This window comes from Dermacentor silvarum, chromosome 10 (genome assembly GCF_013339745.2).
Source record: "Dermacentor silvarum isolate Dsil-2018 chromosome 10, BIME_Dsil_1.4, whole genome shotgun sequence".
Classification (NCBI taxonomy): Eukaryota; Metazoa; Arthropoda; class Arachnida; order Ixodida; family Ixodidae; genus Dermacentor; species Dermacentor silvarum.
The window spans coordinates 97,384,785-97,410,092 of NC_051163.1; the positions used below are offsets into that span (position 1 = coordinate 97,384,785).

Here is a 25,308-nt window from a genome sequence, read left to right on the forward strand (position 1 = left end):
GGGCGCCCGTTTGAGGAAAGCGTTCGCCGTCTTCGCTGACTTCCGTACTCCCAGGCAGCCGCACTGTAACCGGTATTTCGTTTCCCGCAACTGCACTATAAGCGATACGTGTATACATGGAGTGCTGTGGGAAAATTAACGGGAGCCTGAAAAGACCGCACTATATCCGGTCCTGCACTATAAGCGGTTACGTTATAAGTGGTCTATACTATAATGATCCACCAGTTATCCATCCTGCGTGTTCGGTTTATTGTGCTCTTAATACGAACCTGCTTCCCGACCGGACGAGAGAGATGTCCAGTTATCGACTTGAAAGAAGGTATAATCTCCGTACCTCTCCCAACAGTTCGGCGTGGACCTTGGACACTCCGTAGATGGTCCTCGGCCGCTGGACGCACAGGTCCGGAGTCGGGCTTCGCGGCGAGTCCGGCCCGAACGCCCCGATGGTGCTGGGCACGAACAGGCGCAGCCGGTACTGCTTGCTCAGCTCCATGACGTTGTGCACGCCTTCGACGTTGACGCGCATGGCCAGCGGCACGTTGCGTTCGCCGATGGCGGAGAGCAGCGCGCTGAAGTGGATGAGCCAGTCGACGCGCTCGTTGACCACGATCTCCTGCAGGTTCTTGAAGTCCAGGATGTCCGCGTACACGTACGGGCCTGCGAAGACGTGTTTTGCTATAGGCTTAACTCTTGCGATACATTACCGAGTGGGTTTCTTTAGCTCTTAGGCGCCTGTTCGTGCGTCAAGCGTCGGCGTAACCGATCGAGCACAGCGAAATCGTAACGGGGGGAAGAAAAAAAAAACGGCGAGAGCGAAGAGAGCGCGAGGAGGAGGATGCAGTGGAGAGAGAGAGAGAATAAACATCTTTAATATGTAAATGCACCTTTGGAGAGGCGTCCTCATTCCAGAATGCCTTGATCTCGGGCCGCGACCTGGGCCCTCGCAATCAACCGTTTCTGATCCTCGAGGTCGGAGCTGGCCAAGGCTCTCTCCAAAAGCTCGTTGGTGTGGTAAGGGTTCGGAGGAACCATGAGGAGGAAAGCGGAGGAAGGTGTTGCTACGTATGGCGAAAGCGTGAGAGGAAAAGCGTAGTGCCGCGCACGAGGGGCTTTGCGGCGATGGCTACGAGATAGCGCCAGAGTAACGCGCGTCGTCTGTATGGAAACAAAGCGCTGCATGAGCGGAGGTCTGTCTGCGGCAGCTGCTGTGAAACGCGGCCACGGATCACCGAGCGAGCACAGCGAAATCGTAACGGGGGATGAAAAAAAAACGGCGAGAGCGAAGAGAGCGCGAGGAGGAGGATGCAGTGGAGAGAGAGAGAATAAACATCTTTAATATGTAAATGCACCTTTCGAGAGGCGTCCTCATTCCAGAATGCCTTGATCTCGGGCCGCGTCCTGGGCCCTCGCAATCAACCGTTTCTGATCCTCGAGGTCGGAGCTGGCCAAGGCTCTCCCAAAGCTCGTTGGTGTGGTAAGGGTTCGGAGGAACCATGAGGAGGAAAGCGGAGGAAGGTGTTGCTACGTATGGCGAAAGCGTGAGAGGAAAAGCGTAGTGCCGCGCACGAGGGGCTTTGCGGCGATGGCTACGAGATAGCGCCAGAGTAACGCGCGTCGTCTGTATGGAAACAAAGCGCTGCATGAGCGGAGGTCTGTCTGCGGCGGCTGCTGTGAAACGCGGCCACGGATCACCGAGCGAGCGTAACCGAGCGAGCACAGCGAAATCGTAACGGGGGGATGAAAAAAAAAACGGCGAGAGCGAAGAAAGCGCGAGGAGGAGGATGCAGTGGAGAGAGAGAATAAACATCTTTAATATGTAAATGCGCTTCCTCTCGCGATCTCCCGATTAGCGAGGCAGTCGCGCCACACTTCGCTCCGTTTGAAACGTGCCGCCCGAGACAGATTTTCCGCGCAAGCCGATACTATATCGCGAAATGAAAACACGTATAGGGCTGCGCTCAAATTTCGCATTAGGGAATATCGTAATCGTCGGTGAATGTTTTCTATTTTTTTTTTCATTTCAGACCATATAGTATTTTTAAAATCACTCGTGGCGGAAGCTTAATTCTAGACACTGAAGTGCATTACTCAAAGAGGTAGACGTTATTTGCACGAGAAATCGATATACATAACCGACTAATTAACACACATGCACTAATTAACTTCTACATGATTACTTTACGGCACATATATTGCAGTGTAGGAATTGCAGCCGGTGAGTTCGCATAACTTGGGGAGTTAAGAGCTCCACAAATTTAGCGATGTCCTCGGTATACGCTATCGATGCTGACCCAACTGACACCTGCGGCGAGATATTAAAACGGTTCAGAAAGCGAACCGTACGTGGTTGGTCAGAATCGCGCTTTTGATAATGAGAGCCCAATTCTGACCAATCGCGCGAAGGCAAGCGCGTTTTCCAAACCGTTTTAAGATCGCGCATTGAAGTGCCATGCTGGACATCGTCAGATTCCGCCATATTGTCGAATTCGCCATCTCGTCAGCTCTGATTGGTTCAAAGGGCTGCCACGGCCTCTCTGATTGGCTCGAAACGCCGACATTACAGAATACGACAATATGGCGGAACGGCACATTGTCCAGAATAGCAGCACTCTATGTAAAAATTTGCCGCGTATAAAATCCGGCTCACCTTCCGCGAGGATGCTCTTGGGAGGCCGCACTATGTCAGACATGATGACGTTTTCTTTTCCGTACTTCTTCCTGCAGAAACGAGACCTGGAATGTGACCTTGAGTTCCGGCCACCATGTCGCGCGCGTACCGGTTGTTCAAAATTAAGCTTTACGGGAATTTTTGAAATCGCCTGTGGCAGGTATAGCATAATTCTTATCGTTGAGCTGGGTTATTCGAAGAGGCGGACATTAGTATCACGATAAATCGAAACACATATGCAACTAATTAAGAAACATTCACTAATTAACTCCTTAGTTAATTACTTTACGACAAATGTTGCAATCTACGAATTGTAGGCCTGTGAGTTTGCAAGACGCATCCACTTGAAATTAATTTCTAGGATGACACCAGTTTGGAGATATGCGCCATCAAACTCGCCGTAAAAATGCACTGTTCTTCCACTTACTTTTTTACCAAAATGCTGTTTTATACATTGAAGTAACAGGAAGGCCCATGTATTTCGTCCCACACATTGGGAAATAATATCTCGAAACTGGTGTCATCCTGGAAATTCATCTCAAGTGGATGCGCCTTGCAAACTCACCGGCTACAATTCGTAAATTGCAATATGTGTCGTACAGTAATTATATAACTAAGAAGTTCATTAGTGAATGTTTCATTGTTAATTAGTTGAATATGTGTTTCCATTTACCGTGCTACTAATGTTCGCCTTTTCGAATAACCCAGCTCAATGATAAGAATTATGCTACCTGCCACAGGCGATTTCTAAAAATTCCGTAAAACTTAAAAATGAACATCATGTACATTGTGTTGTGCGCACTGTTGAGGCTATAGCGATTTTCTCACCTTAGTAGTCGAGCCAATCCCGTTCCGAGCTGCCCCAAGCTACCTGCAACAAGGTCGAAGAATTGCGTGAGGAACTCCGCGGTATGCGAGCGAGGCCCACAAGTGACTTGAAACTGGAAGTACGATGGATGACCGGACTAGTTGGTATGTTATTACCGGGAAACTAGAGCTCTGCCAAGACCAAACATGACACAAGAAAACTACACGTTCTTGCACATGTTCGTTTCAAGCGATATATGGCTTTCTCTGGATTTTCCGTCACTTTGCAATTTCTATGTATGTTTCTGTCTGGTCTTTTATGTGACCTTGACGGTGACCTTAACACGTGCCTATACCGGGTGTCCCACGTAACTTGAGCCAAACTTTAAAAATATGCAAATGCCACGTAGCTGGACAGAACCAAGGTAATGTTTGCCGTCGCTTCAAGATATACTCAGATTAATTTTTGCCTTCCGCCTAATTAATCATCTTCTCGGATATTATAATTAGATGAAAAGTGGCATTGAGAAAATTGCAGAACAGCACGAAAAACTCCCGCTACAGCTTCCTGTTGCTCAATACGTGCTACATAAAAGTGTTTTTACAAGCATGAGAGAAGCCCGCGAATACACACAAGATTGCCGCCCGACTGGCCGCTCGAGGTACTTTGCTTGTATTTGCGGGCTTCTTTCATGCATGCTTGGAAAAATACTTTTATAATTTATGTGACAATGATAACACAACGCATCGAGATCACAAAATGCAACAATTCAGTGTAAGAGGAAGCGTCGTGCTACGTGCAAGAATGCGTGAATCAACTATACAATTCTGGACAAAAATACCGGAATCGATGAAGTACAATAACACTGATGTGCATGTGAAAGTTCTGTGCGTCCAATTTCAACGCGTAGGTCGGGTGAAACGATATAAATATGCATTACAACGTCGCAAATTGATAATACAATTTTAACACTAGAACAAATATCGAAGAAATTATAAGCATTCGCTAAAAATGAACTAAGTTCTATTCCGTGTTACTGGACAATTCCAGGTGGACAGTTGTGGTCATTCCATCCACACTGTGGACTACAATTTCACCTGGAATTGTGGTCCACAGTGTGGTTCTCTGTACACTGCGGACCACAATTCCAGGTGGAATTGTGGTCCAGAGTGTACAGAAAACGAATTTGTTTGTTTGCTTGTTTTTGTGTTTGTTGAATGTATAGATTGTGTTTAAATACAGTGCGAGCTGTTCTCGGCCCCAGATATTCTCAAATTCCCCCGGGTATTTGTGAGAGCTAGGTGACTTAATTGCAGCAATTTATTGTCTGATTAAGAAACATTATCCTGGAATAATGTTCCGCGGAGGTGCAGCGATAAATAGAAGAGCGACGACAGCAGTGATAATGTAGCCCCCTGCTTTCTCTCTTTCTTGCCGCGTACTTCAGGTCCCAAATAACTCGGTACACCATCTGCGGATTACGGTCGAGTGTAATAATGACATCTTAACAGTTCCTTTCAACGCCTATGTTAAGAGAGGTTCGATCTCACCTGTGATGAGCACCCTCGGGAGGTCGTTGTCCGACGCTCCCTGCGAAGCATTGCGCACCGACGTACAGTGGCTGGCGGCGAACAGCGAGGGCCTCAGCACTCGACGAAGCGTGTTCTGCATTGGTCCAGTCAGCATGACCTGTCATGCGAAAGACAAAAGGGAGAGACAGAGTTACTGCTATGATAACTAAGTACTTGTGACCTCATTATCTTGTGACCCGGGATAAAAGTCCAGGGGGGTTCAGCCCCCCCCCCCTCCCCACCATCGAAATTTTATCGGGGGCCCGGCCCTGTCTAACCAACATTTAGCCGTTCCTAGGGAGTACGGCAACCAATGATATGAACAATGGGCTGTGCTGCCAACCACAGGTTGAATGGCTAATTGTTTAATGACCTTACTACTTATTTTATCCCACAGACACACACACGTGCAGCAACCCTTGTATAGATTGAATATGAGCCACACCACCCCCACCGAGCACATAGAGAATTTCAGCACTGCTTAGGCAGCTTCGCCAAAAAATCCGTTAAGGACTGCTGTGTTTAAATTACCGTTGACAAGTGTGTTGCGGCACAAATTTGTCAACGATTGCAGTATGTGCCTAATTTTAGTACAAAAATTGGCAGCTAACGTTTCTGGGTCTAATTTAGTAAACTTTAGTTGTATTGTGTACCGCTCGGAAGTATACCGCTAATTCGCAAGACTTTTACAAAATGCTCGTAAGCTATAAGTTTCCCCGTAAGCTAAAAGATGTAAACTCGTATATCACATTTGTCTGGTGGACAAACTTAAGGTGCAACAGATGCACTTTAAAGAGTGGCGATATATATGTCTATTGACCTTTTTCGCGGAGCAGTTTGCTCTAGAGGAACGAGATGGCGCTTTCGGCGGCGCGCCATACGTTGCCTCAGCGACTGCGCACGAATACAAAACCATTACTGCGTCTACCCTCCTACTGTGCGATCAGCTGTCGAAAATGCAACTGGGTGTGCGCTAATGCACTGTGCCCAATTTATACTGCAAAATGTGTAACGATAAAGGCAAGACATGTGCGGTAGTTCGCTGCAAAAGTAGTGATTCACATATTAATGAATGGAATCAACCTGTGTCGCAGCTGCTGCATAAGGACTGCCTGTGTTGGCGCCCTTCGCGATGCACGGCTTTCCTCAAGGATAAAAAAAATATAATTCATCCGCCTGCGCTGTATAGCTAACCTCCAAAGAAAGGACTTCAACTCCAGAACGTCGGCACTAAGGAGTGAGTACCGCTCGTTACAAAATGTAGTGCCACTTACTGGCATTGTAAGTTTCCCGCACGTTATCTACACACATCCACCCTTACTCGCACGAAAACGTACGCCCACCCTATCGCCAACGTGTGAGTGAATAGGCACACACTTGAATCAATGTGCCGGAGCATGATGAGTGACGGCGACTACACCGACAAGACACGAATGCAGAATGTTTCGTGACGGTCCACAGAGTAAGCGAGGGACTAGCGATAATACGTCTTTGCTACGAGCTACCACAAAGTACAGAACATTTAAATTCCAAGCTTTGTGTGCAGCAAGAACAAATTTATCGCAGCTGAGCATACCCGCGAGTGATTACGCTTAAAATAAACAATCAGATAGTGGGCGCACCGAGGAACTTCACTGAGTCAGAAATATGACAAGCCGCTGGTTCAAAATGTTTGCCAAATAAAGAACGCAGAGCACACTGATCCTGATTTAATTCATAAGCGGAAAGTTTGGACAGCTTGGAATACATTTATAGCCGCGCTTTTAGTACAAGCACCGTATACGCTGCTCACGCCGTTTTGACAAGGCGTAATGAGCTCTGAAAGCACTTACATGTCCTCTAAAGCTGTGGCCAAAGCTTCGTGTCGTGCACGCAGGCACCGTCTACGTTACGCGTCGAAAAGAGGTTTGCTGTGGCGCGCCGGCGTCACGCGCTTGCATTGTAAACGCGGAGGCAACGGAGGCGGCTGAGGCAAGCAATGGACGCGTCACCACGTGATCAAACATGGCAGCGCCCACGGGAGCGCCGCGAAAAGGGTCAATATATTTATATATATTGTAAAGAAAAAAAACTGTTAGCCCTTCCACTGGGGTGGAGATGGAAGACCAGTGAAGCTGTACTATGGTAGGAATTATGTATTTCCTATCATAATTATTGAGATGTGATGGTGTAATTGGTTATTTGAACTATTAAAGAATGAGAAATATATATGATCCGGTGGTTTTCATTTATTTAGTGACCACAGGGACCATGGCCTTATGGTCGTTACGGTACACCGCCATAGCGTGTACGGCAAAAGTTGGCACGTTCTTCATAAACACGTCACCAACGCCGCGCGCATTCGGTGCGAACGCGGGCAAAACGCCGCCGCCGTCGACAACAGCTGTACGCGTTGTTTGTGTGACCGCACACAACCGCTGTCAAAATGATGGCGTGAGCAAGCGTGCCAGTAGCTGCGAGCGAAGGTTCATGCGGTCTATCACTTCAACGGAAACTGAGCGGCGAAAGCACAGCGCATACAAAGGTAGCAGCCGTGTTGCAGATCGCTTTCAAGATACGGTGCGCGCGACCGCCCGGCGCCGCGCAAAGTACAAGTTGCTCGCAGAGCAGAAGCCGCAACCCCTCCCTCCCGCGCTGCCTTCCCGCTGCCTTCCTTTCGCGTGGGAGATTGAGTCGCCAGTTCTCCCCACCCGGTCGCAAGATACGCATTTGGTTCCTCAGCTAAATGTCGCCTCCCCTGCCTCCCTCCCTCCCGTCCCCCCACGGCCTTTCGCGCGACGGAAGAAGTCGCGTTTGCTCTCCGCCGTGCGTGCGCTCCCCGTGAAAGCTCGCGTCCCTCGCGTGCTTTCACTCGCACATACAGCATACGGCCAATGAGAGTTTTTTTTTTCTACATCCGGACGCGACCATCGAAGACAGAGCCCTTAACAGCTTCGCTGTAAAAAACAGTCGGTCGTCTGTCGGAACGCCAGGTTTTCTTCTGGGGATGTATTCTGGGACAATGACTTACGGCGATACTACCGCCTTCATGTGACGTAGTGTTCAATCGACCAATCAGCTCATCCGGTCTTGCTCAACCAGCCAATCAGCGCGCGCCTGACAGCCGAGGCGATAGTATCGTTAGAAAGTGATCGTCGCAGGTCCCCTGCTTCCTTTTGTCCTCGGACCCGCCGTGCGAGCGGCCGAGCCCAAGTGCGTTTCGGTCCGGTAACAATAAAGTTCTTTTCCGTATTACTGGACAATTCTAGGTGAACATACTGGTATTCCAGGTGGTTGTATGTGTATATATTGCAACTTAGTTAATTTCGGCAAATTTGGTAAAAGCTATCGATGCCTTAAATTAAGATTCTGCTTCCAACAATCGGTATGACTCCGTTATGTCTTTCACGTGCAACACATTTCATTCAAGTCGGTTGAGCTGTTGCATAATGAGATCATTTCTGCGTTTTACGTGTATTTGAACTGGATGTTGTAAGCGGAGATGATAACCAAGTATTTCGTTGACGACTTTCTATTTTCTTCACCTTCCTTTTTCTTTCTTTTTTTGTGTGTGTGCGTGCGTGCGTGTGTGTGTGTGTGTGGTGTGTGTGTGTGTGTGTGTGTGTGTGTGTGTGTGTGTGTGTGTGTGTATGTGTGTGCGTGTGCGTGTGCGTGTGTGTGTGTGTGTGTGTGTGTGCGCGCGCGTCCGTGCGTTTCCTGCTTATTTAAACGTATCAAATGTCCGTTGTTTCTTCACATTACATTATTGCTAAGCGGAAAAGCACGCTTCTCAGGCGTTGACCGCGCAGTAGATGGGTTAGCCGAACCCTCCAACACCTTTACTTCAAACCTGAGAAACACACTGGAGTGAATGCAATGCGATGCCTTTCAGTTTCGAAACATTTAATGCGATTAGAATTCTTGGGGAACTTCACGCACTTTGCGGTAATGTATGTATGTATGTATGTATGTATGTATGTATGTATGTATGTATGTATGTATGTATGTATGTATGTATGTATGTATGTATGTATGTATGTATGTATGTATGTATGTATGTATTGGCACGTAAAACCCCAGAAAGAAGAATGTATGTATCTATTGTGACGGGGCGTCAAATAGGTGAAAAGCGAAGCACGGTATATAAACAGACTGTATAGACAGATGGATAAGATGGCTGAACACGCGCAACGTTCCGGTCATCGTCGTCTTCTCCGTTAATCCGAGGAAGTGGCTGGTCACATCTAACCTCCTCGGCGCAGACTAATTACACAAGGAGGAGGCGGCGGAAAAGTACGGCTTCAACCGGGATACGTGCACGACGTCACGAGATAACAGGGTAGATGATGAAGAACTGTCCAGTGGGTTGATCTCATAGTTCACGTCACTAAGTTGTCGTAAAGCTTTGTATGGGCCGATGTAACGCGACAAAAGCTTTTCGGAAAGGCCGACGCGACGAGATTGAGTCCAGAGAAGTACAAGGGATCACGGAGAAAAGCAGAGGTGTCGGTGGCTGCGGTCATAGCGGTCCTTCTTGAAGTAATTGCGAGTCGGATAGTCGCTCATAAGCGATCTAACGGGCCAGATGGGCTCGAGCAGCAGCATCGCGGGCACACTCTGAGCTATGTTGCACAACAGCAGGTAGTATACGTGTCGAAAGGCAATGCAGGGTGGTAGCCAAACAGTAGGTAAAATGGCGAAAAACCGGCGGTGTCGTGACGGGACGAGTTGTACGCGAACGTGACGTATGGTAAAGTGCTGTCGCAGTCCCGATGATCGTGAGATACGTACATCGGCAGCTTATCGGTTAAGGCACGGACGGTTCAGCCTCTCGGTGAGCCCATTGGTCTGCTGGTGATATGCAGTGGTGAGCTTGAGCTCCATAGAACAGGAACGAAGGAGGCCATCGACAACTTTGGACAAGAAGTAGCGGCCTCGGTCAGTGAGCTGTTACCTAGGGGCACCACGATGAAGGATGACGTCATGAAGGAGTAAATCGGCGACGTCAGTGGCGCAACTAGTCGGCAAAGCTCGCGTGATGGCATACCGCGTAGTGTAGTCGGTCGTACCTCCGATCCACTTGTTCCCTGAAGCAGACGTGGCGAATGAACCGACGAGGTCAAGACCGATGCGATATAGAATGGCTGCTCCTCGGGTATGTCAATGGGCTGCAGAAGACCTTCAGGCAACGCCGAGGGCCGTTTACGTCACTGACAAAGGTCACACGCAGCGACGTAGCGTCGAACAGATCGGTACAGACCAGGCCAGAAAAACCGGCGCCGCACGCGGTCGTATGTTAATGACCGCGGTCCCGGTCATTAGATTCTGTGGTAGTCGGGAAAGGCAGCGGGACGTCATGGATCGAAGTGCACAGATGTTGTGCTATCTAGGAGGCCTTGGTAAGCCGCGGTGATTTTGACGTCACCGCGTTCGTCACGACGGGCTTGGCAGTGGAAATTTCGGTCCAAGTACCCGGGAGTAGCATGACGTCGTCAAGTAGCATGAGGTCATCAAGTAGTAGCATGAGGTCATCAAGTAGCATGACGTCATCAAGCAGAGGTGCACAGACCTGCTATATATAGACGATGTTACACTCGATTCATGGGCGCCGCCATCTTGAGCTGTTACACAAACAATTTCTTAGTTTTATGAGAAGTTAAGTCACGTAACGTGGTCATGAAACGCTGAACGCATTTATACAAATGTTTTCATTCTTGCGAATCGACTGTAGTACCGTTACCTTTGTCGTTCAATACATAAAACAAGCATTATCAGCCCAATATGGCGGCACCTAAACGCTTCTGTAAAATGGTCTATAGGAGGCGTTGGCTGATTGCGAGGAAGACCGCTGTTCGCCGAACGAATCGCACTGCAAGCTGAAAAAAGAAAACAGCTGACGAAACTTGGAGTAATGGTGATGTTATTTTTGAGCTATGGAAATTACGTACGCTGCCAGCCAGACACGGCAAGGCCTGTATTTTATACATAGGACGAAGAACAAGCAAAAAAAAAAAGCTACAGATGCAATTATATATCTGTGGAAACCGGATACGGGTGACACGGAGTCGGTCGTCAATGAACGTCCGGTTACCGTATGAGCATCCGCCACAGAATCAGCATCTGTCGGGTGGCAGCTCCGAGCAATCCCTCGCGAAAGTCCCCGTCGCGTTATTTCGTAATCATCATCAACCTACTTTCAAGTCCACTGCAGGACGAAGGCCTCTCCCTGCGATTTCCAATTACCCCCGTCTTGCGCTAGCTGATTCCAACTTGCGCCTGGAAATTTCCTAACTTCATCACCACACCTAGTTTTCTGCCGTCCTCGACTGCGCTTCCCTTCTCTTGGTATTCATTCTGTAAACCTAATGGTCCACCGGTTATCCACCCTACGCAACATGGCCTGCCCAGCTCCATTTTTTGCTCTCTGATCCACACCGCTCTATTCCTGTCTCTTAACGTTAGACCTAACATGTTTCGTTCTATCGCTCTTTGCGCGGTCCTTAACTTGTTCTCGAGCTTCTTCGTTAACCTCCATGTTTCTGCACCATATGTTAGCATCAGTGGTTTTTTCTTCGAATAGCGGTAAGTTGCCAGCCATGATGATGTAATGCCTGCCGTGTGTGCGCTCCAACCGATTTTTATTATTTTACAAGTCTTTATTCTTCGCGATATTTACCGGGTGTGAGATATATTAAGCAATTTCTTCGGAATTGCATTTGTCGCGGTGACAACCATGTGTAAAATGACTGGAGGTGTGGAAATAGAAGCAATTATCGAAATGCTCACTAATGAGCTTTTTTAATGAAGTAGACAATTTACGCTAATGCGACGCTCGAAGCCTTCGGTTTTGTAGAGTTCACGGCCATTTACGGACACGTAAAGATACAGACACCTCGTCAAGTAACGAACCCGAAGAGGCCGGATGTCGCTGTATCAGTTGCCACGATACTAAAAACAATATGTTCTATTTAAAACGAGCACGCACGCACGCACGCACGCACTCTCACACACACACATACAAACACAAACACACCGGGCATGGGGTAGGGAATGAGAGATTGGAAGGCCCTAAGACACAGAGAGAGCTATAGGGCGGAAGAAAAAACAATGTGATAAAGGTGGAATTGGTATGGATGTGTAAAATGATGTTCGTTATGTGACATTCAAAATGAAGGCAATGTGAAAATTAAGTTAGGTCATTATATTTTGTATATATAGCATTTTCTAAAGCTCGTCAAGCAAGCCAACATCCCGGAGATCTGCAAACAGCAAGCTTAAGGCCTTCAGCTGGCTACAAGAATGTTAGATTTTAAGACCACCGAAAGGTTGTTGTGCTGGCCTGCCATCACAGCCGGACTTCGGGGCGGTTTCACAGCTGGTGCACTGTCACGAATGTACTGTCACGACAGCGCAGACCCATTTGCTAGGTCCCGCAACTGCTGTCACTTGCTATAGCAGTAAAAACTTCGAGGTATGCTGCTAATCTACTTTGGGATAAAAAAAATTAAGCAGACTTGAGCGACCTTGCAGAATCACAACCCAATTTCTGTCGAGGCTGTTTATTTCGAGCAGTGGCAGGAAGAGTTTCATTTGCTTGTGATTACAATCATACACTTGAAAACGTTGCCCGTATATATGACTGCTCCTCTTGAAACCTTACCCGCATATAGCGCTTTCGAGCACATTTTTAAACGAATTTTTACAAAGGCAGTTTTTCATTCATACACGTCACTTCGCCAGAACGTTCCCCCCACTCCGATGTTCGCTAAATTTGATCTCGGTTGCGTTCACAGTTCTCCCAGGGCAGCGTCATAGAATCGGCGTTGTTCGTGAAACGTATACATTATACTTATGAAGCTCCTCATCGCTTGCATACGTAATTTCCTGCAAAGGTATTAGTTTGTCCCCGCAATATGAACTTCGCCTACACAGTACCCATAACGTGCCTCTTACTTTCGCCAAATACAAGCACAGGAATACCTGGTGTAGCTCACCGAGGACTCCGGAGAAACCAACAACGAACGTCGTATGATCGCATGCAAATTTAACGAGGCTACAGTAGTTATTTGCGGCGCTTCTAATTAGGCCACGAACGTGAAAAATATTGTCACAAATAGCACTTAGCATGTCGTCGTCCCCCCCCCTCCCCCTAGCTGCGAAATATTAACATGGTGTAACCTCCAGTTACGTCGGGATATATTTGGAAGCGTAGGTGAGAGCGGCAGTCTACGACGCTTTCAAACACTTCTCTCTCAATGAGAATTTTTTAAAAACAATATCCCTGTTTTATTCACAACCGTTTAATTGCGCAAATAGATTTGCCATAGCCTGCCACCGATTTTCGCTAAATATGATGTCTGTGTCATTTGCATATAGTTATGTCAGAGCAACAGGCTAAATTCTGCGCATCTCGTTAGACCCCTTCGTCGCGCTCCAGAACGCTGGCATACGCAATTTAATTATTGCCAAGGCCCCAATTACGCACTGATATTAAACATTGCCTATACATCACCCATTGCATTGCCCTTGCTGTCACCAAACGTGAACAAGCTGATTCGTTTATTGCACCGAAATCACCAGGGGAACGTTTATCAGGCATGAAAGAACCGAAGAAAACGAAGGTGCAATAATTCTTTTAATCTCCCTAATTAAGGCAGGAACATGAAAATTTTGCGACACATCGCAGTTTACATGCCTCGAATTTCTAAAATATGTATTATTTTTCTTTCTAAGGCATATTTATCTCGGAACATAGGGAAACGTAGCTGAAAACGGTAGCGTGAAACTTTCGAGCATTTGCTAACTGAAATGTTTTTTTTTCTTTTTTTTACAAAAGCAGTAATTGATGCACATTCATTTAACTTGGCACACGAATTTGCGATAGCGCCCCCCCCCCCCCCCCCCCCAATTCCGCTGAACTCGCCCTTGCTGGCGTTCGTAGTTACGCTAATGCAGCTGTGAAAATTTTACGCTGCTCGTAAGACATATATACCCATTAAGCTCCGGAGCACTTGCATACGTGATTTATTGCAAAGGCCACAATAAACGCACACATTTTGAATTTTGCGTACACATCACCAAGCACCTGGCACTGAATTTCGTCAGTCTATAGACAAGGTGGCTTCTGTAGTTCACGGAAGCCCTTACTATATTCCTCGTATCACGCATGAAAGAAACCGAGAAAACGAGGCTTCAATAATTATTTCCAATGTTCACCATGTTACATTCAAAACAAAGGCTACGTGAAAGTAAAGTTTCGTCATTCTAATGCGTATGTGTAGCATTTTCTAAAACCCGTCAAGAAAGCCAATATGCCGAGGATGAGCAAACAACAAGCTTAAAAGCCTGCCGCTGCCTAGAAGGATTCTAGATGTCCATACCACCGGAAGTTCGTTGTGTTGGCGCGCTTACCGTCGTCGCAGCCTAGGCTTCGGGGCGGTTTCACAGCTGGTGCAAATCTACGGTCACGACAGCGCAAACTCAATTGCTAGGTCATACAACTGCTGTCACTTGCTATCACAGTGAAAAAACATCTAGGTATGCTGTTACTTTTGGGCCAAAAAGAAAAGCACGCTTTACGCGTCTGTACAGCTACGTCCACTTCCCTGTTAAGCGGGCCTACGTCAAAGTGGGCACGAAAAAAAAAAAAAAAAAAGAGTCGTCTTGTTCCTTGAGCTTGAACTTGGTACAATCGAATTACGTCAAGACCTCCTTGAAAGGCTCACCGGCCGCTAATTCATTGTCGCACATTACGCGTTGCTTGACTATAAAACTAGTGAAAGGCTTTGTCCTGTCATCTCCCACCTTCGTTTCATCTCGAGAGGCCACACTCGACAATACGCAGACAGGAATATGGAATGCCTTTGATAGTGTGCGCGCAATGGACAGTGCAAACACGTGCGACGTGGTTTTCAGTCGTCCTTACATATAAATACGTATACTTCTTTTAAGTGAAGCAGCTGCATGCAGCTGTGGCATTTAGTTATAAAGGAGATAGTGCAAGCGGATATCCTCTGGTACTCACTCATTCTTCGCTTCACAATTGTTTTTGTCTATACTTCTTTCTTTCCTCCTTTAATTTTCCGATTTTCGTCCTGCACGCACACGGATTCAAGGGCAAACGTCTCTATGCCGGCAGTTCATTGCAGGAAGGCAGGCCCAGCATTTAGAAAACACGCTGTGTTGTACGTAGGTGTGCATTTTTTGAAAGCTAACCGAATTTGTAATTCCGTGAGCTGTATACTACTCGAAATGCGAACACTATTTGTACAGGAAATCAGAACACATAATGGCGAAGTTAACCAAACTGCACTAACCAGCTTTTTAACTAACTTTTGGGCCCATATTGCAATGTACGAATTGAAGCCAGAGAGTCTCAAGCACGTCCGTGTTGTCCCAGACACGTTGTCACAGTGACATTGTTTCAAGCCACTCGGAATGAATTTCGAAACTAGCACTATTTTCGAGATAAGCGACGTGAAACTTGCGGCAGAAATGCACCATTGTCCCACTGGTTTTCTAAACGTAACGTGTCTTTCGATGCGCCGTAGTACAAAAATAACCGGAACGGCAATACGCATTAAGTCGCACATGTTTTGTAACGCATATCTCGAAACATCTTCCACAGAGTTCGTTCCAAGTGAACGTGCATTGCGAATTCACCGGCTACAATTCGTAAATTGCAGCATGCATGGGTCGTAAAGCAATTAGTTGAAAAGCTCATTCTGCAAATTATTGCAATTAGACAATATTGCATTTCGATTTCTCTTTCAGATGATGTCCGCCTTTTTGAGTAATCCAGTTCAAGTTGTAGAACTGCTGGCAAATGCGAAAGGCTGTGTGTATATCAGCCTGCAACGCTCACTCAGAGCGAGAGGAGAATAACGTGCTCGGCTGAAGAAGCTGTTCACAGACGGCAAGCTCACTGAGATAGCAAGTTACACCAGTGGCGCACCGACGGGGGGGGGGGGGGGGGGGGATTCGGGGGTTGTAACCCCCCCCCCCCTGAGGCCGACTTAATCCCCCCTTTTGTTTAACCCCTTTTCTTTCCTTACGCATTTGAGTGCTGAAACTAAGATGTAGGATGCGCAATCGTCTGCACACTCGCAAAAAGCGCATTTTCTTACAATTTCCCGTGAAGAAATCGAAATTAGTGCTGTTTAGATGGTATTGGCAAACTGTCAACCCCCCCCTGGCAGAGATCCTGGGTGCGCTACTGAGTTACACGTTGTGTCTGCACTGGTTGCGAAGCCCATTGTGTGTCACATGTGCCTCCGATATACGTGACCAGGTTTTATTTTACTTCCGATAACACGTTCTGCTTAGTGTTCGCACTGGTACGCGCCTTTTGTCTGAGGCCTCCCGTCTGTCATAAGACTCTCTGCGGTGAAGCACGTCGTTAAGCCCTGAAAAACCGAGTCCGATTCGAAATAAATGTACAGGCCCCTGTTCTTTTCTAATGCTATACCTGTAAGTTCACAAAAATGGTTTCTTAATATCGCAAGTTATCTCTATATTGTATGTGTATTTGAGATCTGAAAATAGTTTTCATGAAAAGTGGCGTTGCCTGCGCGCGAGGAAGCGCGGAGCCGTTCAGTGCCGCCGTTACGCGCGCTTATACTACAACTGCGAATCCAGCCACTCTATACAGACGGTAGTATAGAGCACTGCACGGGCCGATTTTTTCAGCCTGGGCCCGGCCCGGGCCCGTTTTTACGTTGGGCGGCCCGCCCGAGCCCGATCAAAACTTTTATGGCGAGACCCGGGCCCGGCCCGGGCCCGGAAATAATCTACGTTACCCGCCCGGCCCGGCCCGCCACCCCTTTACCTTAGGCCCGAGCCCGGCCCGAGCCCGACTCGAAACCGGCCCGAACCCGGCCCGAGACCGAAAAATAATGTTTTTCAGAGTTGAGACACCCGAGAATAACTCGCTGCACGTTACATGCCCACCACCAGAAAGCCCGAGCCCGGCCCGGGCCCGCGTCAAAAAACCCGAGCCCGGCCCGGGCCCGAGTCAAAAAGCACACGCCGTGCCCGAGCCCGGCCCGAGCCCGTGAAAAAACTGTGCTACCCGGCCCGGCCCGGCCCACGGGCCGGGCCGGGCTCGGGCTTTCGGGTAAGCCCGAGCCCGTGCAGTGCTCTAGACGGTACCACAACGTCGTGGTGGGCGTCTGCACGCCAGTCGCGACAGCCAGTTTTCGTGCCGACCCCGCTGACGTTGCACGCGCACCGCCGGCCACCTCAGTCGACTCGGTCACTCGTTGCCACGTCGCTGAGCCTGTACCCCTCAAGCCGTAGCGAGCAGTGCTTCAAAAACAACCACTGACAGTCACAAACTGCGTACGTTTGAAATCGCTTAACCTATCTCCTCGTCACGATTTCACAAAAGAAATGTAGAGAGAGAGAGAGAGAGAGAGAGAGAGGAAAGGCAGGGAGGTCAACCAGAAGAGCGTCCGGTTTGCTACCCTACACGCACTAGGGGTAAGGGAAAGGGGGAATAAAAAGAGGAAAATAGGGAGAGAGTGAGTACTGAGTACACGTGGGATGATGTACAGTCTCTTAGACCGGTGCACTTCAAATACTGTACTAATGCACGTACGCATCGCTTTTTGTGCCAGTGACGGGTGTAGCCACGGTACCGAGGTGAACTTGCATCGGGGCAGCTTGGGATTGCGCTAATTAAAAGGGTCGAGTCCGCTCGTCACAATAGGATCCACTCCACGTCTTGCTTTATCCCAAGTGCAATTATCTCTCTCTCTTTTTTTTTTTTTTTCTTTCTGAAAAACAAGTTTCGAGTTATAACCGCGATGTTTGCCGGTCACAGTTTCACGGTCGTCCGTTATAGTGTATTCGTCGGATCCATTATCTTGCCGGCAGGACATTTTTCACAAGCAGAAAAAACGTCCGTGACATCTCTAGGTTAGTAAAGAGCTGTTGCGGGCGTTTCTAAGGCCACAATCGCAGCGTTTGATAAAACAGATATTATGCCGCCTATAACCGCGCTCCGCGTGTCGAGTTGCTCAGTTTCTGTCGCGTGGTGTCGCCATCGATATCAGTTACCACTGTTGCCAGCATCGGCACACAGTAAACAGAAGAAACTTTGGAGATCCAAAAATTACGCTTTGAATATTTTGACACGTTTCCCGAATGAACTGCTACGGGTGTAGATACTTCAGATCGTAAGTTTCCCATCGCGACATTAAAAGAGGAATGCTAAAAATCGACTGTCGGTCCATTTGTTGTGTATTAGAGAGTAATTGTAAGGGGAGTAGCCGATGTTGCAGTTGACATTGAAGTAAAAATGGAGCTGGGCAGGTCATGTAATGCGTAGGGCAGATGACTGAGGGTCGATATTAGAGTTACACAATGGCTTTCACGGGAAGGGAAACGTAGTCGAGGACGGCTAAGGACTAGGCAGTGGGATGAGATTAGGAAATTAGGATGATTTAAAAGATAAGGATGAGAAGGAATAAGATGGCACGAGTAATTGGAGATCGCTGGGAGAGGTCTTAGTCCCGCCGTGGATATACATGAAATACCATAAATGCGCTGATGATCAAACGATCTCGAAACTTTCTAAGTTGATTCTTCGGCTCCTTTGGAATACAACTTAGTCCATTCTTGCGTACCAACAGTTTAGTGTCTACCCCCAGCAGACACCATCAAAATCGATGACGTCACGACTATCTGGCGAGAGAACTTCAAGGCGGCGTGGCCACCGACCTTTCGTTCTTGCTACGTTACGTTTTTTTTTTTTTTTTTTTTGATACATTTTCAGTATCGCCAGTCTTCTTGATATTGTAAATTTAATACGAATAAAGTTTTGGCCTCCCGATAACCGCCGCTTCGTCTCTTCCGTCCAACGTCAGCGTTTCGTTTATCCTGAACATTTTATTTTCCTTATTTATGCTAATTTTATTTCTGTACCCGTAAGGTGCGCGATTTCGTAAGGCGAATGATTGTGCGGTAAATAAAAAAAATGTCACAGTTTCGCCCTAAGGGCGAAGCAATGAATGCGATAGCAACACAGCAATGTCATACGAAGTAAGGTGAGCGGCTTTGGTAGCAACAACACGCAGAACTGTTGTCGACGCCATCGGCGTTTTGCCCGCGTTAGCTCAAAATGCGTGCGGCGTTGGTGACTGTTGCTGGAGCCTCTGATATAAATAGGCACTTGGTGCCGCAGCTAAACGTCGCCTCCCTTCCCTCCCCCTCCCCCACGGCCTCTCGCGCGTCCGAAGAAGGCGCGTTTGCTCTACATATATGGTGATTGTAAAGGAGAAAAGAGACGCCTACTTCTGCAGCCCTTAAGCGAGCACGGCGCAGAACGCGCGTTTGTTCTCCGCCGTGCGTTCACTCCCCGTGAAAGACGCGCCCCTCGCGCCCTTTCACTCGCACATACAGCGTTCGGTTCCGTATGACGTCATTTGGAGATGAAATCGTCGCCGTGGTGGTAGGTGGTAAGTGGTTCTTGAGGGAAAGGGAAAGGCAGAAGATAGCGCCAACCTTTCCCTTTCCCTCAAGAACCACTTACCACCTACCACCACGGCGACGATTTCATCTCCAAATGACGTCATACGGAACCTCACGGCGACGGCGACGGCGACGGCGACGCCGACGGCGACGGCGACGCCGACGGCGACGGCGACGCCGACGGCAGAAATCTGCTTTTGAGTGTCCATATAATTGCTATCGCAATAAAAGCCAAGAATGGACCTATACGGCATGTTGTTCGTGATTGACAGGTGCCCTTCCGCGTCGCTTAATTCGCTCGCCTTTCTAGGAAGGCGGTTCACCTTCGCCGTTTGCCCAGCGAAATATTTTTGATGACGTATATTAGATCTCCTGCGCGTCTACTCCGTGGACATGGCTGTTGGCCAAGGTAGTACGTACGCGCCTGCAGAAATGACCTTTCCCGCAAGGCTCTACGCAGGTATAGCGAGGCGGTATAGCTGTCGTGGACACGCCTACTGTTTTAAAGAGACTCATGCCTAAACACAGCTGTCTCTCTATGCAGTTTGATTGATTGATTGATTGATTGATTGATTGATTGATTGATTGGGTTAACGTCGTAAAGCAGCAGGACAATCAGAGACACCTATTTCCGGTTTAGTTTTGACCACCCCAGGTTTTTTTTATCGTGTACCCAAAGTGATTTTGTATTCCGCCCCCATCAAAACGTCACCGGGAATTAAACCGCCGCTACCACGCTCAGCACCAAAAAGTCATAGTCAGCGAGCCACAACTATGCATGGGGCTCTGGAAGGAACAGATATTTGGATCAGCTTCACCGCGTTTCCAACAATTTTTTTTAATGTGTAAAATTTGATATCGCAACAGCCCCACGCAGCGGCTGTTGGAACTTTGTTGCGCGGCTGCTCTGGACTTGTGACTCCAACTGCACTTGAGACGCACTGTGCAGGATACGCGCCTGAAGCATATGCAAGCCCGCCACGGTAACCCACTGGCCATGGCGTTGCATGCGCTTGCTAAGCTCGAGGTCGCGGGATCGAATCCCGGCCGCGGCGGCCGCATTTCGATGGAGACGACATGCAAAGAAGACGTTCGTGTACCTTAGGTGCACGTCACAGAACCAATAGGTGGTCAAAATGAAGCAGGACGACAGCGCTCGTCCTGGTCCTGCCTTCGTTTGACCATCGCACTGTTGTACCCCCACGACAATGGGTCAAAATATATCCGGACAAACCACAAAGAGAAGTGGGCTAGCAATTATTTCCCGAAAGGGGACATCACACGAACCAGCTTGAAGGGGAGAGAAGGAAAAAAAACGGAAGGGACGAAGAAGGCACCCCACATCACATCACGCGCCGAGCACTAGTATAACGGACGACAGTCCAGTCACGTGGTTTGTCAACGTACAGTAAAACGTACAGTAAAACTTCGTTATAACGAAGTTGAAGGGGGAGTCAGAATTCGTTCTATACATCATTACATCTACTGCACCATGAATCTCTATTGGGATTTCAAAGGTAATTTCACTTACATTTAAGGGGGTAGCCAGAATTCATTACATCTATTAATGCATGTACTGCACTATGAATCTCTATGGGGATTTCAAGGGCAATTTCACTTATTTTGTTATATACAGTATTTCGTTATAACGAGGTTTGACTGTATAGCTTTGTGAGACTCGTATCGAGTCGAAGCACGAGCTTTCGGAAAGAAGAAATCATGGAGTGCAATTCGAGGACGATCAATTGAGTTGCGATAGAACTGGTTCAGCAGCATAAAGCGACAATTCTTGACATTTGAGCATTCCAAGTTACAACAGCAAGTGCTCACGGATCACGAAGGTAATTAATAAACGCAGCAGAAAGGTGTGAATTAATAGTTTTAGTGGCTTCAGCCACCAGGCCATTTCAAAGCAGACTGTGATCAAAATCTGTCCAAATTCATGCATCCCAATCTGGTCGACAGCAGCTGCATAGACTATCGTATATAGAATGTTGCTAGGTGTCAGGCATTTATATTGCCCTCCCCGCGAATTATGGGCACCTTTACGTAAAATGGTCAAATTATTCTTCTTCCTCGTGTGTGCGAAGCCACATCTACAGCAACTACCAACCCCGGTTTCCTGCCCCAACAATAAGAAAAAAGAATTCCGGTCATACGCCCACCGACCGCCACAAATGTCTTACACTGCTGCAACCCGCCGTGGTGTATCAACGACTACGACGTCCGGTGGTGGCCAGGAGTACCAGATTTCAAGCCATGGCAGCTGTATTGTGATAGTGGCGTAGGAAAAAGAAAAGTAGTGAAGATTATAACGCGGAGTCGGCCCGCTACGACATCTGCATGTCCATAGTCCTGAGGAGTTGATTTTAGACGTTATCAGTGGCTCTTCCTGCAATATCGCACTGCTGACCCTGACTGAGCTGAAGTCGCCACCCCTTCTCCATATATGATTTCCGCAGCACCTCTTCTCCCCCTTTCCCCGCCAAAAACACCCCCTTTTTTCCCCCGACTATGTTATGACTCTATATAGACAATGAACGAGAAGACGGGGAAACCAGGGAACCCAATTTTCGTAACTCACAACCACATAAGACCAACAAATAATGAAACCAAGAAAAAAGCACAGGGACAATTACTTGTTTCAACAAAAAGAATTTCCCCCGCGTGCTTTCCTTGGCGTCAATATCTGCTGGCTTCGTGCGGTTGTGACAATACAGCCAAAACATTTTATACAGGGGCGGTAACCTACTACGTGATCCGGACGCTAACAAGCTTATACTCCGACGTCTAGATGCTTTCCAATCTGCACGTCAACTTTCACGCGATACTGCCTGAGAAGGGATCCCTCATCTCTCGTGACTTCAGGGAAGGGATCACCGCAGCAGCGCTTCGGAGGTTGATGAGAAAGCACAGCGCATATAAGCGCCGAAAGGGATGTGAACGACTTACGTGGAGGTCGCCGTATACCAACGCGACAGCCAAGAGTACGCTCTTTTTCAACGGTAACGAAACCTACAGGTCGGGTCCCGCTGCGGCAGCAAACAATGCGGCGGCACGCCGTCACGAGAAGAAGGCGCCTCGCTCGCGCTCGTGGCCAACGTAACGCACGACACAGCGGCAGCAAGGTCGGGGTCGCGCTCGCCGACGACAGCAGCTGCGCGCTCCGACGCCCTTTCAGCTGCGCGGCTGAGGGCTAGTCGTCGTCGACGTCACAGCCGAGCCCCTGCCGTGAGCAAGGCATTCAATGTGGCTCCACGTACAGCGCGTGCGTGCCGACGTCATCCGTTGAACGGGGAAGCGATCGCGTAACTAACGTAACGCGAGGGCTCTTCTGCCTTCGTCTTCCTGGAACAAGACGCGCGTTCTTTTTCCTTCTATTTTTTTTTTCCGACGCTTATACCGCACCGCCGGAAAGCGGTTTTTCCTTTCGCGTACGCGGCCTTTTCCTCGGAGGTGATTGTGCGTGTCGGTCGTGGAGGTGGGAAGAGAGCGATCGGCTCTGCAAGCTACAGACGCTTGTCGCGAAGGAGGCTGAGACTTTCCAGTACGCCGGCTGGAAACGGAGGACAGACTTCAATACGTTGCGTGTAGAAAGCGTCTATTAATCAACGAAGAGCCGTTGCCACGGGAGGGGACATGCTGCGATTGTGGTTTCTTGTGTGTCTTACGAATTTCGGATGATACACTTTTTTTTCTAAGTCCATATACATTTTGCATCATCCAGATTTTATAATGTACATCTCTTTATACCTGTGGAAGTGCGTCAATACAACGTTCGTCAGAACCGGCGACGCTCTGAATAGTGCCGTTGACATTTCAGTCCGCGTATAGTCGTTCAGAAGTAATACACCCTCTACAACCTCCGTCAAACCTCGTTATAACGAAATGGCATCATCATCATCATCAGCCTATATTTATGTCCACTGCAGGACGAAGGCCTCTCCCTGCGATCTTGAATCTCCCCTGTCTTGCGCTAGCTGATTCCAACTTGCGCCTGCAAATTTCCTAACTTCATCAGCCCCCCTAGTTTTCTGCCATCCTCGACTGCGCTTCCCTTCTCTTGGTATCCATTCTGTAACTCTAATGGTCCACCGGTTATCCATCCTACGCATTACATGGCCTGCCCAGCGCCATTTTTTCCTCTTAATGTCAACTAGAATATCGGCTATCCCCGTTTGTTCTCTGATCCACACCGCTCGCTTCCTGTCTCTTAGCGTTAGTCCTAACATTTTTCGTTCCATCGCTCTTTGTGCGGTCCTTAACTTGTTTTCGAGCTTCTTTGTTAACTTCCAAGTTTCTACCTCATATGTTAGTACCGGTAGAATGCAATGATGTACACTTTTCTTTTCAACGACAGTGGTAAGCTCCCAGTCAGGATTTGGCAGTGCCTGCCGTATGCACTCCAACCCATTTTCTTCTGTAAATTTCTTTCTTATGATCAGTGTCCCCTGTGAATAATTGACCTAGATAAACGTATACTCCTGTACAGACTGTAGAGGTTGACTGGCGATCCTGAATTCTTGTTCCCTTGCCAGGCTATTGAACATTATATTTGTCTTCTGCATATTAATCTTCCACCCCACTCTTACACTTTTTCGGTTAAGGTCCTCAATCATTTGTTGTAATTCGTCCCCATTGTTACTGAATAGGACAATGTCATGTGCAAACCGGAGGTTGCTGAGATATTCGACGTTGATCCTTACTCCTAAGCCTTCCCAGTCTAAGAGCTTGAATACTTCTAAGCATGCAGTGAATAGCATTGGAGAGATTGTGTCTCCTTGCCTGACCCTTTTCTTGATAGGTAACTTTCTACTTTTCTTGTGGAGAACCAAGGGAGCTGTGGAATCTTTGTAGATATTTGCTAAGATATTCACGCATGCCTCCTGTACTCTTTGATTACACAATGCCTCTATGACTGCTGGTATCTCTACTGAATCACTGACCGCTTTTCACCGGCTGACAAACGTTAAGCGTTATCGCTCGGCGCGGGACGCGCCTGCATGTATCGGAAGTTTCTCGAATGTTATCGATGGTTCTTTCCGTTGTCCGTTGTCACCGAAACTTGTGTAACCCGATTGTATGCGCCACGCGAATTGCGTAGTACTTTCTGGAAGACACGCGGACACCGGGGATTACGCTGGAACCTTCGACGAGTCATTTACATAAGCGTACGCGCTTGACCGCTGATCAGATTTCGATTATCGCCGACTGTGTTCGCCGCTATCGTTGTGCTTCGAGTGTCACTTGTGGGCGCAGATTCACCCAATAATAGTTGGTTTCGTCATTCACAAAGTTTTGCTACTGTGTTCCTGGCAGTCGCTACTACGTGACAATATTACGAAGTAATTCCGACCCATCCTTCAACTTTGTTATAACGAGGTTTTACTGCATACGCGGTTTCTCTCATCGCAGGTGCAGCCTGAGTTGACTAACGTGTACGCTCTAAGAAAAAGATTGCACCCATCGGGGCGTATCTTTGTGGCACAGGTCACAATAACCGTAATCTATCTTACGCGCTTTTCCTTTCTTTAAAACTGCGCACCCGGTATTTCCAGGTCACGAACAACATGTGCGCGTGCGCGTGACGCATTCTTCTTGACAGGAAAGCAGCGAGCGTAGAGCTTTAAAGAAAGGAAATGGAAGCAAGACAGATGCCGATTATTGTTTGGCGAGGAACATACGCCCCAAGGGATGCAAAGTCTTTTTTAGAGTGTGCAGTGATTGTTTTACACCTTCAAGATAAAGGTGTTAGCCATGGTACAACCTTGAGTGCATTTTTTTTTTTTGCCCCGTTTGCTCCATTAAGA

General features: G+C 48.0%; 1 protein-coding gene across 3 annotated transcripts in view; it reads right to left on the reverse strand.

Annotated features, from left to right (window-relative positions):
* LOC119466331 (L-threonine 3-dehydrogenase, mitochondrial-like) overlaps positions 1-25,308 on the reverse strand; it is a 74,351-nt gene that overhangs the window by 15,150 nt on the left and 33,893 nt on the right. For 2 of the 3 annotated variants that reach the window (XM_037726836.2, XM_049657791.1), the window contains exons 2-5: positions 5,027-5,165; positions 3,497-3,539; positions 2,648-2,718; positions 335-657 (exon numbers count right to left, since the gene is read on the reverse strand). In XM_037726836.2, coding sequence (XP_037582764.1) covers positions 335-657; positions 2,648-2,718; positions 3,497-3,539; positions 5,027-5,162 — 573 coding nt within the window. In that variant the 5' untranslated portion in view covers positions 5,163-5,165. Of the gene's footprint in view, positions 1-334; positions 658-2,647; positions 2,719-3,496; positions 3,540-5,026; positions 5,166-22,450; positions 22,673-25,308 lie in introns of those variants that run through there. The other variant, XM_037726835.2, reaches the window with a different exon arrangement.